This window comes from Perna viridis, chromosome 2 (assembly GCF_037379345.1).
Source record: "Perna viridis isolate PV_CMFRI_1.1 ecotype Kerala chromosome 2, ASM3737934v1, whole genome shotgun sequence".
NCBI classification, from domain to species: domain Eukaryota; kingdom Metazoa; phylum Mollusca; class Bivalvia; order Mytilida; family Mytilidae; genus Perna; species Perna viridis.
Window position 1 is genome coordinate 9,304,587 of NC_142446.1, and position 17,092 is coordinate 9,321,678.

A 17,092-nucleotide genomic window follows, 5' to 3' on the forward strand; every position below is an offset into this window, starting at 1 on the left:
TACTTCATAATGACGCTTTTATGGCATCATTTCTGAGGTCTTACACAGGCCATGGATTTCTCAGAACTTTTTGGCTAACTTGTCTTGAATGGCTTACATAAAAATGAAATTGTGCATTTTTTGGTACAGTTGGAGACCAAAAAGATATTACCTTTGCCAATAGCAAAATCTGGATCATTACATCTTTGTCATATAGCCTAAAAAATTGCTCAATAGCTATATATCTTATGGACAGGTTTCTGATGACTCTACCATATAATACTGATTTTAGAAAAAAAATTATTCAAAAATACCGTTTATTTTCCAGGTTTCTGACCCTACCATTTAGTACTGATATTAGAAAAAAAAATATTTAAAAATGCCTTCTTTTTCCCAGGTTTCTAACCCCACCATTGTTAAATAATGATTTTAGAGAAAAATATTCAAAAATGCCTTTTCTTTCCCTTGAAGGCCCTCTGCTGTCTCCATAGTGAACTTGAAAAAAATTTGAGCTATCCAAGAGCTTTGAAACTGTCATGTTTTTTTTCAGTTTTTATCAAGCTGCATCCTGTGAAGCATTTTATTGAAATTACTCACATTGATAGGGCCACTACAAAATGTTCTAGGTACTTTGCCCTTTCAACTAACTCGGGCAGCATTGTGAGAACCCTTCAATATATACATATATGAATAATGATTTTACACCTTACAAATGATGAGATTGGTCAAAAGTACATTCTCTTTAGCTTACTATATAACACATATGGACATCATACTAAAAAATCGTACAATGCAAATATGGTTCTTCTACTTCTATGGTGTGGTTTAACCAAGTGATTCACACTCAATTATTTTTTAGAGTAACACCTGTTGCAAAATTGAAATTTATATCATATATTTTTATCATGACATGAATTGAAACAGGGAAAGTTTGTTTAAGTCCACTACATACAAGCCAAATTTTGTAAGAAATAAATGAAATTAAACTTGATATGCATGGATCATTTACATGTATGTATATAAATATACTATAAACATATTTTACCTTCTAATGGAGTAATTACTCTTTATTTTAGCCAATTACAGTTAAGATGGGGACTAGCTAATATTGCACTGAGACTCATTCCATAATATCAAGCTGAAATCACTAGTGTTACTGAAGAGAAACTTTTAACAAAGGTAGATATCAAGCAGTTTATGACAGAATGTTAGTTAATGTGTAATGTTTAGACCTTTCAGAGCGTGTTTAATGTCCTTCCACAGCCTGTTAAGATCTAAAATGACAATTCCTCCAACTATTAGAATTAATATGGCGGCTCCAGCATAACCAATACTAACAGCAGTAATACGAGAGTCAGCAGCACTTGATTTACTCCTTCTCATTAATGATGTATTAGATTTATCAACTTTAAGACTGTTGACAAGCCAATCTAACTGTTCCTTCAATGTGCTGTTGGTCCAGAAGTCTGGCAGTCCAGAGTTTACACATGGTTGGCATCTACATTGCTCTGGCAGGGTGTAGTTACACTTAACATCCTTTTCAATAGTATAATCCTCAGTACATGTAGTCTGTGGGACAACATTTTTGTTTATGTAACTACTATTTAGGCGTTCCTGTGGTTTTGTGTCTGCAAATACAAGACAAAATACTTTACATACAAAGTGTTGTATGTTTGGAATGGCTTTTTATTGTTGGTTTTCATTATATTTAATAGTTAACATTTTCTGTAGTTTGTTATTTAAGAAAATGTTACTTGAATCATTAGTATTGAATGTTACGCAATGTGATTTGGATTAGTAGTGTTTAATGTTATAAAATGTGACTTGATTAATTACTTTTGAATGTTATAAAGTGTGATTTGAGTTAGTAGTATTGAATGTTATAAAAAGTGATTTGAATTAGTAGTATTGAATGTTATAAAATGTAATTGAATTAGTAGTGTTGAATGTTAAGAAATGTGATTTGAATTAGTAGTGTTGAATGTCATAAAATGTGATTTGAATTAGTACTGTTGAATGTCATAAAGGTGATGATTTGAATTAGTAGTGTTGAATGTATTAAAATGTGATTTGAATTAATATTGTTGAATGTTATAAAATATGATTTGAATTAGACAATAGTGTTGAATGATATAAAATGCGATTTGAATCTCTGGTATGGAATGTTAAAGAAGGTTTTGGCCCACCTTATTTTACTTGTTTAACATAAGCGACATACCTTAATTTGAACTGCCTATATGTATAAATTATGTGTATTATTTTTTGGGTCATAATTTTTTGTAAAAATAACCTTCTTTTCTTAATTTGAACAAACTTAAATTATAAGTTAGTAAAGAAATATAAGTGTGTGGCTATTGTAAACCCATGTAATATATTGATACCCTTTAGCATTTATGTCCATTCTATTAAATTGATTTATAAATGATTTCATAGGTCTACATTAACACAGACTTGGCAAATTTGAAAGAAAAGATAATTTTTGTTATCAAAATTTAGCTATTTATAAAAAATAACTTGTCATAACTCACCAAAAACCAAGTAAAAGAATCCAATATGGTTTTAATATTGTACTACATCAAGTCCTGAACACATAAAGAGATTGGTAAAATATAGGTACTAGAATAAAAATTCAAAATAGTGGGCTAAAAACATCCATTATGTGCTGATAAATAAATGTGAATTGAATCACTGTTATTTAATGTTTTGTTGTATAAATTGATATTTCTTTTCACTGGTAGTAGGGAATGTATAACTTAAAGAAAATATTACATCATGTTTCCTTACTATATGTGAAGCAGACTTTTGTATAAAATCTCAGCTCAGTGTTACAAGTTTTGGTAGCCTTCAGTCGTTCATGGAGGAAACAGGTTGACGTTTCTCTGTCATAAGAGAGTCCCCAGCATTGGTCATTAGATCTAACGTGTAACAGGCATTTTATTTTACAAGCCTCTTCGGATAGTCCTGTTACTGTTGAACTTATAGTTCTCTCCATGTCTGCACATTCTCTTGTTCGTAATGATATAGTGCATTTACCTACAATCAGTGAATGTATATGTCAAACTTAGTCCCCTGAAGACTATAACCTTTCTAGGTGACATTATCAGTGATTGCTCAGTATAAATAACAGCAAAACTATACAGGAAAAATGGGACTATTAAGTCCAACTACATGGCCTAAATGTGAAAATAAACAACAGACACACACAATGTGACTAACAGTATATTAGAACCCAGGAAAAGGAAATCAGGCATTACACAATGAACAGAGCATTTGCATAATGAACTCCCCAAACCGTGAGTGACCTAATGTGCTCGGGAAAGGTAACAATATCCTGCCTCAGCAGCGACACCTGTTACATTGCAAATTTAGCTACAACGTGGCATTTCGACACTGAGAAATCATAAACGTGTTTGTAAAATTGATATTGGAGAATGTGTTTGTCGGTGATCTCCTAAATTTCAACTATTTTTGCCCTAAAATTTAAACATGTACAAGATATTTAAAAACACCTATTTAACCAAAAAGTGGAAAAATAATTTTATCCAGAATTTTTCATGAGAGTGAATAGATTTCAGGGTATATGTGTGCACTTATTTGCTTTCAGTTGGTTTTTTGTTGAGGACTTATTGCATCTATGTAATGCATGAGAAATCAGAGATTATTTTCAGATGTCTAAAATCCTACATAGTTGGTGATTTTTTTTTATTCTAGAAATAGTTAGATAAATATATATATCACTTTGTTCAAAGAGTTAAATATACTAAAAAAAAAAGCCTTACTTTGTTGCATAAAACAGGATTATTCTATCATAGGAATAAGGCATTGGTGTATGGAGGGTTGTCTAGAAATATCTGAAATTTGGTTTGTGTCTGTTTTTGTTTTTGATCAAACAAGACAGCTGCTAACACGTAGCTTTTATACCTTCTGCGATACATTCTGTTTGTCCAATCTGTGGCTTATCTACTTCCGTTGTAAGGACGGTAGATACTGGTTTAACTGTGGGGAGTGGAAATATGCTGAGGACATAAGAAACGTGTTTACCTGTGGAAATACGCTCAGTGAGCAGTAGTGCACCGATATCTTATATTCATTTTGATTTGTACCACATTTAATACACTTTCATGTCTTGGTGTATTTTGATATTTGTTAGTCTCTATTAGATTATTGTTTCCATGTATTATACTACACAAAAATGGCTTTTTGTATTCGCAATCTGACTTATATAGGTTCCCAAATCCCTAAGTATAGAGTAAAGTATATTAAAAATTATAAGATGTCGATACATACAAGGCTCTGGAGTTTCACATACTGCTGGCAGTAGGTCTGTACAGGGGTGTATCTGCCATGACAGATCTTTTGGATTGGCAGATACGCAGTATATTCCTTCGGTCTGAGATGTATTACCCCAGTAAGAAGTAGTGACGGGGCTACAGTCTGACCATTGAAACAATCCTGCTTTATTGACATCGTGTAGTCCAATCCAAAAAGATGTTTTTCTGTGAAAATAATATTCCTCATAAATATATCAGTACCATAAAGTTATTTGTGTCATGGACGGGCTAGTCCTATGTTTATTACGTTTATACATCTTATGATTAATAAAGAAAAAAGTCTTAACGGTCCTTTCAAAATCTAGAATTGATTGAAGGCTGCAAAATTTGGTCGATCTCTCAGCTGGAGTTGAACTCGTTCTCATCCGTTGTCCAAATGTTTTTTCATTTTGTTGCGTATGTTCCGTAAATTATCATAGAGTTTTCAGATTTGAGATGTCTTGTTTTTGATCTATTGAAATTTTAGTTTTTTTCAGAGCGGAGGTATATATTTTAAAATCCATAATAGACGCACAAATAATCATCATACAGAATGAAAGATCGGTTCAGGTTCATTTGTGTGACACAATACCAAGGACCAATGTAGAAAACCAACGATACTAGAACAACTTAAAATTTTCATATTTTTAATGGTTTTGTGTATTTCATCAATACCTATTTATATATTTGAAATTGCATAATTTTTGTTCAACTTCAAAAATTCAGTTTCAATTCCGATGTCTTATACATGTTCGAAGGGTAGGGTCATTAAGTGCAAAAATGTTATGCAGTTAGGTGGTTGCATATCAAATTAAAAGTCATAAGGTGAACATCACAAATGTCAATTTTGTTATACAGAACAAGAACCCTGTTGGGGTTAACAAGTGCAAAATGCTTTAGTTCACAGAAAGTAGGGTTCTTGTATATCAAATAAAAGGTCGACAAGTTTAAATTACAAAAATCATGATGGAAACCTCTACAATTGCATTTGATGAGATCACCAAGTGCAAAAACTTGTCGAAGGTTAGTATGTTATGTGTCCAACGAATTGTCTTAACGTGAGTATTACAAAAAGAAAGTTTTTAAGGAAAAGACCTTTGAATTGTTTTACAAACAACTGGTATACTAGTTTTTCTTTTCTTTTTTTTCTTTTTTTTTTTTTTTTTTTTTTTTGTCTGCTTAGCACATTTCACTTGAAGCCACTGATCAAGTATATTATCTCACCTACGTAATGTGCTTTTTAACTGATTATCTAAATCACCATGGGATTAAAGAGTTCTATTTATTCGATCTTACAATCGAGAAATGTACATTTATATAAGCAACTTCGTTTTATGGGACTTAATTACCAACCTGTGCATTTGATCCCCCTACTTCTTTGATATAATCGGAATCTCGGTTTTCTTTATTTGGATCTGACTTCCATATAGTGTTAACATCATAACCCAGATGAAAACAAAAATGAATGCTTGGAACAGTCGATGACAATGTGGTTAATTAGTAGACGAAAAGATTTTATCTGTCAAAAACTTTTCAGAAGTCTTAAGAGATCTTTAAAAAATTTAGATATAAACCTATCTGACTTAAACAACGCTGAGGAGGAATATTCTCTATAGAACCCTTTAAATAGAAAGGATATCAGAAATATTAGGCTTTGAGTCGTATAACTAGAAGATTATTTTCATGACTGATGGCTCAGCCTCTGTTCAGATATAGCTTTTAGTGTTTATGATATGTATTGTTTTAATATCCAATAAACGTTTCTGAAATCTGACAATATGAATAGTCGTCATGCACATTTTCTAGCATTTTGCAAAAAGCTATTCATCATTCAAATTATGAGATTATTATCAATTTAGATCGAAAATCAGAATTGATATAGCAGTCGCCAGAGCCTTTAGATTTGTAAAGCCTGATGGCATGTGCAATTATCTTACACTACCACAGTAAAATAGTCCCATTGGCATATCCCATTTAGGTTCAAATACAGAAATTAGGTCAACTTTACAGGTAAATCCAATGAATCAAAATTCTACGTTATTTACGCCAATAAACAAACCCAACAAACAACTTGTACTGTAAACTAAATCTGCTGATTAATTAGGAGTGTACATTTATATATTTTTTTATTTAGAAGCTACTCCTTTATAACGGGGGCACCAGCTACCAGGGTATAAGTAACGGTGCGTCTATCATAGTTGCAAAACATACAACAGCGCTGCTAGAATATTCAGCTACAATAACAAAAGAAAATATCGTTCAACAATATAAAATTCCTCTGTGAAACACATAGTTATCATAGTACATAAAATGTTATTTCTGTGGTTAAAAATATCAACAATGTTCATGAACATCATCGTGCGTAAAAAATCAATCTCAGTGAATGAGTCGTAAAATATCAATATCAAAGTACTCATGTACTGAATCAATTTATATCGATCGTTTGAATTTTCACGCCTCGAATAATCGTCAAATTGCAAAAATAAGGTATAAAATGAAAGTTCAGGAATCGAATTCAAACTTATTTTAACACAAGCTTATTGTTGTAAATAGTTATTATTGAACTCTTTGATTTATTTTTAAATTCACCATTCTGATTACGAAGGACATTTAAAAAAGAAAACCCGCACACATTAAAATTCATGATGCATCGTAGCAGTGCGCCAGTTTGCGTAATATTCAGGTTCGATGTCGGTTTCCATGGAACACCCAGATGAATGAAGACAAAATTCTCCGACATACTGCATAATTAAATTAAAGCGTGGCATGCCACTATTTCAATTGCATTGGTACAGATGGTGCTGGAGTGATTTCATTATGAAGGGCACCCTTTACCCCAACTCTTAAAATATCAACATATTTTATGTGTCTTCTAAGTAATAACTGTAAAGTGAAAGAAACTATATGCAGAAATCACTACTTTCGTCTTGAAATTCAGCCATATCGAGGGCCTAGCTTTTTTGTTCAGAATTATTTTACCCTACACTGAAAAAAAAAAAACTGACGTTTGAGACTACTGCTGTTTTATTCAACTTTCAGTTGATACAAAGTTTGTACACCTTTAATAAACTATAAGAATGATACAGTGCAATATTGGGACTACTTCGTGTCATTCCGAACTATTTTCTTATATATGCAGGCGACAGTGGTATTACGCCACTAACTACTAGTTGGCCTTCCCCATTTATCGGCCTCCAGGCTGAAACCATTCATCAATGAAATAAATCGTTCTAAGGTACACGTTCCTCTAAATTATATACATTTCTCAGGGATCTCTAGCCATGCACTTGTAAGGCCCTGGAGAACCTACAGCTCTATTATCATAACACATGGCCAAAATAGCCAAATAGAATTATTATTACAAAAAGCAATATCACCAGACCAAAGACTGACTCCATTTCCGAGAAATGCTTTTTTTCGAAATTCATATGTCATCGTCAAAGCAAAGTTTTATTTTTATTTGTCATTTCCGGGCTTCCGATTGAGATGTCATGAGGCGGTTACCGTAATAAAAATACACGATACAGTGGATGATAGATCAGGATGGTTTTAGATTAAGTTTATACCACCCCCATATATCTTTTAATTTATATATAAAAGTAAAAAAACTGCTCTAGTTTTGTTTTAAAATTTGTTTCTATTTTTTCTTAAAACATAAAATAAATATCCGCCGTAAATCTCATTTATTTTGATTTTTTTTTTCAAAAGAGAAGGTTTGATCTTATATCTTATCAAATCTTTATTAATTCATTATTAATTATGGCTAGTCTTAAAAGAAAAGACAGAAGCCCTACAGGTACTTCACCAGAAATGCCTATCAAAAAGGCCAATTTCAATGGCCACAATCAATAAAGTTTCAACTTCTTCCCAGAGGAAGAGACAATAATTCTTAACTCAAAGGCTAAGATATTCATTATTTTGACAGTGCAAACTTTGCACTATCTCCTTGTTTTGGCTCTGGGAGATATAAACAAAGAGGCAATATCTATCAAGCCTTTAAAAAAGAGTTTCTTGCTACTTGTGCCTTCAGCAACTAACAGATCAAAACTCTCATCTTTAAATAAATTAGGTTCAACGGGAAACTTTTCCAAATATGGTAAGGGTCATAAAAATAAAGTTCAAACTCGCACCACACTTCAAGGTGATAAAATTAACTCTCCTAAAAGAATAAAGTCATTTGGAATCCCATTCAGGTACAATTTTTAAACTTAAAACAACAAGAAAACTTGTTGAGACAAAATGGGGTTGACATTAAACTTAAAATGGGCAGTAATTCAAATTTTATTTTGGCTAGTCTGGATTACAAGCACAAGGATTTGTCCACTTTACCATTAGGACACTTTCAAGATTACACGTTTAGCCCTTTCAAACCTAATCCAAAATTCTGTACTTCTTGTGCTAAGTTGGGACATTTTAAAAAGGGGGAATGCAACAAGACCAGCCTTACTTGTATTAAATGTGCAGGAAAACATACAACATCTAAATGCTCTAGTTAAATAATACAATGCAACAACTGTAATGGCAACCATCAAGCTATAGATAAAAATGCCAAGTTTATCAACACCACAAACTGGTTTTACAATACATGTATGTTGATTATTTAAATTTTACCAAGCAGTCAAAAACGCTAAATCTAGAAGTCAAACTAAGAACAACACCGAAGCCATAAAACCCACCACAGGTGACACCACAGGAAGACGGTGTCTTCTAGCTATTCCAACATTTTAAAAATATATATTCTGGATATTCCTACATGCAGAGAACAATGGATGTTGTTTTAGTAGGTTTTGTTGTTTTAGTAATTATTGCCTAATTAATTTTGCAGGTAAATTTGGGATTCAACATTGGATTTGAACATTTTATTAGCAAAATTATAATGTGTTTTAGAGAAATGTGGAGCTATTTTTGCCAAATTTATAAGAAGATAGAGACTGAAAATTAAATTCAGTTAATTAATAAACAAACGAAGAAGCCGTCCATGCCTGCACCTTGCTCCAGTACCAAGCCGATGGTAAACGTGTCCCAAGAAAACGCAAATACCGGGAGATCGACTCCAGACTTACAACACTAAAGATTCGTCTACAGAACCAGGAACTCACATCAGTCGTTTGCTTACGCTGCTTTTCATCTTTTGCATCTAGAGTAGACTTGTGAACTTTTGATTAGTGCTTGAGCTGTTGTGCTTTGTATGTTTTATTTATGCATTTATTGTATGATTCTTTTAAACAAATCATGTGTACTTTAACTTTATTTAATGCTTTTTCATTTATTTACAATGTTATCAGTGCTTGAATATTTTGTACTTATAAAGTGTGTATTATCAATGACTTATTGTCATCATGAATATTGAACATTTAATAAAATTGTGAAAAAAAAAATTTTTTTTTTTTTTTATTTGTTGAAAAAGAAAACTTTAAATGACACTTAAACACTTGCAAGTCTAAAATTCATAAGAATTTTCACATGAACCTTTACAGATCCCAAATAAAATTTCATACATACAGCAAAAATGTGACAGGTAACTCCAACACATTTAGAATTCCAATTAAAGTTTTGTTTTTACAGTATACACAAACTTAATCCCTTGTTTATACAACCGTTCTGGCTATTCCTACATGGATTTTATAATTTTTACCCATATATTTTAGAATGTTGGAATAGCCAGAATAACCCCAGGAAGACACTCATTACAGTTCATATATTGTTATAACATGCTCTATTATTCTATATGTATTCTTTATATGTATACTGTATTTAGGAAAGGACAAAATAAGAATGATTTACTTTTGTCCAATCCACTGTAAAAACTACACCACAGGCAGACAGAAATATTATTACAAAAGATAGGACCAAAAACCCAACATCTGATCACTGCCAACAGTTAATTAAACAGTTATTTGAGATGGACGATTCTGGTATAGACAAATCCCTTGTGCAAGTTTTAGTAACTTTTTTTGCAAAACATGGGTGTCAAATTTCAGCTTCAGCAGTAAGCACCTTTGTGCATGTTTTTTTGTATTCTATTTTAACAAATTAATTTTAATATAATTTAAAAAAAAAAACATTACCATCCTACGGACAGTCCCGTTCTAAGTGAAAACTATCGTAGGGAAAGAGAGGAGTACTGGATACGCAGACTAGGTACTGCAATAACTTACGGATGCAATGACAACATCAAAAGTATAGGAAACCTTTCAGGCCAATATAACAGTAGCATAAATGTGATGAATTTATTTGACAAAAATCCAATACGGGAAAGGAGTCGTGGCCATCGCCACTATATGTCACTTAAGTTACATGATGTCTCTATAGATGGTCTCCTTCCTTTCATACAAAAACCTCTTGGACTTCATCGCATTAGAACCAAACTTTATTCTAAACCTCTCACTTTACAAAACAAGTCTTGACACTCCTGTTTCTGACCCCACCTCATCATTATACATACTTATTGCCATCATTTTGGATATTGGTTTCCACATACTCTTTAAACCAGTTTGTGTGAAGATGAAGAAAAACGACCATTTCTTCCACTACCGTTTGTCAACAAAGGTATAGATGCAATTAATTTGGCTAACATCCTCCATCACAAAAACGTCACCAACAAAATTCCCCCATATTTCAACGACAAATCCATACCAATTATTTCATATTCCTATACTTCACCCATTGCATCCAAAATTTTCAATTATAAAAGGCTATTGCAGAACCTCGAGATTGAGGACTTCAAGGTTAAACCACCTGATTGTTCTTGCAAAAACTCTCCATTCAAATATGGTCCTTCTGGTCACGTCGTTACAGGAGATTTAACCATCATCGAAAACGAATCTCTGCGTAATATCCTTTCTAATGGTCCCAAGTACCGTGAACCACGCTCCATAAACTGGAATTATAACTTTATAGTTCTTATGGATGCCGTCGAGGACTATGCAAGAAAATGGATAAAACGAGAACAAGACGACATTGATTCTCTGTCAGAGTGGTTAAAGGCCGTGAGGTCTTTAATTTTGAAACGAATGAAAATTTAAGTAGGTCAATGAGTGCCATGGCCAACGGTTTTCAAAGACCCCGATGTAGCAAAAACATTGTCCACTATACATGACAAATATGTTGTCGTACCAGCAGACAAAGCCCAAAACAACATTGTTTTTGTCTGCAAAACGTTTTACATCCAATGTTTATTATCAGAGGTAGACGTAGAAAATAATAGCAGTGATAAGACCTATACTGCTACCACACTCTCCAAAGAAGAGATTGTGGAAAACCATAAATCTGTGCTATCCTCATTTGGTCTCTCTACCAAGGACGATGATTGTGATTTACCGTCTATATACTGGATTCATAAACTCCACAAGAATCCACACAAACAACGTTTCATAGCTGGATCTGCAAAATGTACCACCAAACCTCTTTCAAAACTTTTAATTTCTATACTCACAACTGTCATATAGGGTCTACAGTTCTACCACAATACATGTTACTCCCGTAGTGGTATTAATTCACTGTGGATCCTGAAAAATTCGAAAGGTCATTTGGAGACAATCAGTTCAAGACTATTATCTGAATATAATACCATTAAAACCTATGATTTTTCATACTCAGTTAAAAACATTATACATCGTTGTTTTTCCAAAAAAGATGGTACACCTAGATACAAATAAATAATTCTTGGTAGAAATTCCTCATACTTTGTAAGAATTAATTCCAAAGGGGAAGATGTTTCCAAAATGCTGGATTTTTTAATCGACAACATATTTGTCCAGTGTGGTGGACGTGTTTTTCAACAAACGGTCGGTATTCCAATGGGAACAAATTGTGCTCCTTTACTTGCTGACCTTTTCCTTCACTCTTATGAGACTGGCTTTATAGCTGATCTGCTCCGAAAGAAAAAATATCGTTTAGCTAGATCCTTTAATCTCAGTTTCCGCTATATAGATGACGTATTACCTTTAAATAATCCAAATTTCAGGGATTTGATACATCGCATCTACCCAAAAGAACTTAAGATAAAGGACACTACAGACACTGTGAAGTCAGCCTCATATCTTGACCTACACTTAGAAATCGTTGGTAAAGGAAAACTATTGACCAAACTTCATGACAAACGTGATTACTTTTCATTCAAAATTGTCAACCTTCCTTTCATCTGTGGCAACATCCCTTCAGCACCTGCGTATGGAGTGTTCATATCACAACTCATACGTTATGCCAGAGCTTGCCGAAACTACGCAGACTTTTTGTATCGCGCTAGAACTCTACCAAATAGGCTTCTGGAACAGGGTTATGTTGCTACGAGATTGAAGTCATCTCTACTGAACTTTTATGGTCGTCATCATGAACTCGTGGATCGTTATGGTGTATCCATCTGCACCATGAAAATTGATTTATACAACGGGTCATAGTTTTCCTTTCCTCGTTTGTCTACCCTGGACTTGACTTTTTACGAGCAACTCGGTGGGTGTTTCTAGAAAAAGAAAGGACTCTTACCCTACAGGTGCACCTGGTCCATGCTCCCAGTTTTTAGTGGAGTCCGAGTTGCTCATTTACTTTTGTTACTTTGTATGTTCTATTTTAGTTACTTTATGTTCTTTGTTGTGAATATCTGTTTTCCTTGTCTGGTCTTTGTCCCTGAATTACATTCTTTTGATTACCGCTATGACCTTGGTTCCATTGATTACTCTTTAATGATCAATGGGTGGGCTAATTCTTCAAAGGAATGCCCGCTCATTGTGGGCGAATTCTCTACAACTTAAACATTATCTAGATACAAGTGACAAACCACATGTCATATGTATACAAGAAACCCATTTTGTTGATAAAAAATGTGTTAAATTACAAGGATATCATCAACCTGTTATTAAAAACAGAGTTGCTACTAAAATAACTAAGGGTAAAAACAAGAGTAAAATAAAACAAAAAGGCGGCGGTGTTGCCATATATGTAGCAAAAGATTTAAATTTTACTCAACTATATCTTAGCACAATTTTTGTCGAATTCAATGGTATTGCAGTTAACTGTCAAGATAAAATTATTAATATTATGATTTATAGACTCCCAGATCAAGATCTTAAATTAGAAGATTATGCAAATGTTATTGATAAGGTTAAAGACAATATTGTCATTGTCGGAGATTCCAAATCCTCGTTATGGGGGTCAACATCTACCGATAAAAATGGTAAAATTTTAGAAAATTTTATTGAACATAATAATTTTATAGTTTTGAATGACGGTACAGGCACACACCACTGCCATGATGGTTCACTTTCACATATTGATTTAAGCTTAACAATCTCCTCTTTTGGCGAACAATTCATCTTTTTATGTGCATTCTGACTCCTTAGGTTCAGACCGTTTTCCTATTTTGACCATTTTATATGCCAAACCCATTAAGACAAATATCTGTACAGCTAAACGTTGGCAATTTCATAAAACAGATTGGCAACCTTTTTTCAACTTTATGTCAAGATGTCGATCCTAATGACATCATTAGTCAAAATATTGATTTCTTTAATCAAAATTTATGTCGAGCAATTACAAATATAGCAGATGTTGCAATACCAAAAACCAACGGCACTGTTCATTAATGAGTAAACTGTCCGTGGTGGGCTCAGCAATGCACATAAAAAAGAAAAAACGTAATAAAGAACGTATTTTCAGTAAGTCAAAATCCGAAAATGATTACCAAGAATACAAAAAAGAACTTAAGTCATTTCCAAAAACTATAGAATATGCTAGAAAAGACTATTGGCAATACTTTTGTTCCAAATTGAACGACAAGTCCAACGTAAAACAAGTATGGACTGTGGTTAAGATCCTAAAAGATAACAGGGATAGCAATGTTCCTACACTTTCTGTTGATAACTTTCAAGCAGTTTCCAATAAGGACAAAGCAAATCTTTTGTTTCGCACATTTGCTATCGCATCAAGTGACCAAAGCCTTGATCCGGAATTCTAAGTTCACAAGAACAATTTTGAAGCTTCAAATCCAATCCATAAGGATAACTGTCATGCTAACAATCAATCAAAATACAATCTACCTTTTACAATAGAGGAGATGTGTAAAATAATTAGAAATAAAAAAGCGTCAGCATCAGGTGACGACAGAATATCATATGAAATGTTCAAGCATATGCCCGAAAATATGCTAAAATTGCTTTTAGATTTGATAAATAGAAGGTGAAAAAGTGGTAACTTACCAGATTCATGGAAGCAAGCCAACATTATTCCTATTCCTAAACCTAACAAAAATAAATCTGATCCAAAATCATACCGCCCTATTTCTTTAACTTCTAATCTTTGTAAACGTATGGAAGGTATGTTAATGAAAGACTCAAATTTCTTCTCGAAGAGAAAAATATAATTAAAGATACGCAAAGCGGCTTTAGGCAGGGTCGGTCTACTTTAGTCCATTTGTTAACGCTTGAGGGTGATATCAAAAATGCTAAAGTTAAAAAAAAACATCTTTTAGCAGTTTTCCTAGACATTGAACAAGAATTTGACCTAGTTCGGAAACCAGGATTGTTATAAAAATGCAAATCATATGGCATCAATGGGTATATGTTTAACTCCACAGCTGATTTTCTCCAAGGTAGAAAAATTAACGTAAAAGTCAATCAAGAAGAATTAGATCAATTTGAGTTAGATAATGGTATTTCTCAAGGTAGCGTTATAAGACCTACACTTTTTAATATTATGATAGATGACTTGGTTTCCCAATCTAAAAACGCCACTTTATTACAATTTGCAGACGACAGGGCCATGTGGTTAAGGGTTTATGATCTTAAAGCGCTTACTCGAAAAATGCAGCTATCCCTTAACAGCATTAGTAAGTGGTAAAAAAATGGGGCTTTAAAATATCCCAAAGCAAAACAGTGGGAATTAATTTTGGCGATAAAAAAGAGACCCCTGTCAGCTTATTTTTAGACAATAAACCAATCTCACCAAACATATGTCAAATTTTTAGGTCTCATTTTTGACAAACGTCTTACATGGAATAAGCATGTGTAATATTTAGAAGAAAGATCAAAACCAATTTTGAACTTACTGACATATGTTAAAGCAAATAATTTTGGCATGGGCACGGAGTCCTTACTATTGCTTTACCGGTCTCTATTAATGTCAATTTTAGACTACGTGTATCAAGCATTTAATTCTGCCCTTCCAAATGTTACAGAAAAACTAGACCGCATTCAATCTAGGGGACTTTAAATTGTTCTAGGGGCAATCAAATAAACGCCTTTAGAAAAACTTCTAGCAGAAGCTGGTGAACTCCCTTTACAGCTCAGACAGGTCAATTGAGTCTTAAATATTATGCTAGATCTAAACAAAATTCTTCAAATCCAGCCAATAAGTTAACCGAACAATGCTCGGAATATACTAAAAGATATGCACATGAGTGGAAAAAATGACTGCTCATATGGTTTCAGAGTACGTCAATTTCTCTGAGAGAATGATTTAGACTCAATAGATATCGTCCAAAACAAACAACCAAAACATGCCCCTGGATAATTGGTACGGTTAACACATCCGAGTGTATTAAAAAAAGCAGATGGACAAAAATGACAGTCAGCATTTGATTAAATAAGCTGTTATGCCAATTATAGATGAAAAATAAAGAAACTTTTTTAAAATTATATACAGATGGCTCCAAGGATCCTGCTTCTGGTAAAACATCAAATGCATTCTTTATCCCTGGTCAAAAAGTATTATTTGTTTTACTTTTGTTAATCATGTACACATATGCTTATGAAACACATCTACCGCGCCGATAGTGTGTAGTATAATGTCGCGTGCGTTCTTCTTTAAAAAAAACTCCGGTTCATACCTAGTCATAAAACTCTCAAATAATAAAAAAAATATTTTATTTTTTTTTTCTTTATTTTCCTTATTTTACTATCTTTTATTTTACTACTTTGGCTTATAAATACATTTTTTTATTTGCTTCTTTGGCTAAACCTTTGACTGTTCACGTGTAAATTTTGGATTTGCATTTACACTTGTTAAATTGTAAAAGTGGACAAATCTAACCAAAGATAATCAATCCAATTGTCAAACTTTTTATTAAAAAAATTGCTCAACCCATTCACCAGTAGCATCAGCTGGAACGGTCTCGTGTGGCGTTAGTAAAACTGCGTACTAACGTCGTGTGCTAGCACGATAACATCCGGGAACAACGCCCGGCTAGACAAGGCAGTCTACATTTACAAACACTTTTTGGCTCGGCATAAACTTTTCGCATTCTAAAAAAGCATACACCTTTGGTAACTAAAACTCTAACATTATCAATTATTAAATTTGCACTTCATCTTTGGATATTTACCAAACCACACCCATTTGACTCTAAAATGCATACACTATTTGGCAAACTAAATCACACAGTTCTTCCGCCTTCTGGGTCCAACTGGTTGTCATTGGCTCTTCTCCATCCAATTTGGCATTTTCCGCATTTACATGGTCCATTTTCAAATTTCATTTTTATTGTTTACTATTTAATATCTAACATTTCAGCTATTCACAATTTATATTACCTTTTTCATATTTTTAAACTTATTATTTCTTTTTTTGGTAAAAATACAATTTAAATAAATAGCAAAATTATTTAAAGCTCACCAAAGTGGGCCGTCCGTGCGAGACCCGACAGGGTAGTCAAAAGGACGTTAAAAACCCCCTTAGTTAGACGATAGCGTAGGAATTTTGATAATGCATTTCTCGGGATGGTGTCTTTCTGATGTCTGCTGATATTTAGCTTATGTTTAGATACGTTTGATATTTTCCTTTTATCCGGCCCATTTTTTGCAATTTGACGA

The 17,092-nt window shown here is 33.1% G+C and overlaps 2 protein-coding genes across 7 annotated transcripts in view; one reads left to right on the plus strand and one right to left on the minus strand.

Annotated features, from left to right (window-relative positions):
- The window catches only part of LOC148623558 (E3 ubiquitin-protein ligase FANCL-like), a 58,752-nt gene extending 56,088 nt beyond the window's left edge, over positions 1-2,664 (plus strand). For 5 of the 6 annotated variants that reach the window (XM_088565444.1, XM_088565441.1, XM_088565446.1 and 2 more), the window contains one exon: positions 1,056-2,664. In XM_088565444.1, coding sequence (XP_088421570.1) covers positions 1,056-1,085 — 30 coding nt within the window. In that variant the 3' untranslated portion in view covers positions 1,086-2,664. The remainder of the gene's footprint in view (positions 1-1,055) is intronic. The other variant, XR_015919460.1, reaches the window with a different exon arrangement.
- LOC148623559 (uncharacterized) lies at positions 1,192-16,745 on the minus strand. Its single transcript, XM_088564863.1, has 4 exons — positions 16,639-16,745; positions 4,267-4,475; positions 2,764-3,012; positions 1,192-1,607 (listed from the first exon to the last, which is right to left on the minus strand). The coding sequence occupies exons 1-4, from the start codon at positions 16,743-16,745 to the stop codon at positions 1,192-1,194; spliced, it is 981 nt and encodes a 326-aa protein (XP_088420989.1).
- Positions 16,746-17,092: the final 347 nt, after the last annotated feature.

What these genes read in the sequence shown, in the direction of transcription:
- LOC148623559 (XM_088564863.1), bottom strand. Translation starts at nt 16,745, where the DNA reads ATGGACCATGTAAATGCGGAAAATGCCAAATTGGATGGAGAAGAGCCA. An exon ending in GATTTAGTTTGCCAAATAGT is followed by an intron (nt 4,476 to 16,638) that starts GTATGCATTTTA and finishes TTATTTTCACAG; the next exon opens with AAAAACATCTTTTTGGATTG. An exon ending in AAAAGTCTGCTTCACATATA is followed by an intron (nt 1,608 to 2,763) that starts GTAAGGAAACAT and finishes TTGTATTTGCAG; the next exon opens with ACACAAAACCACAGGAACGC.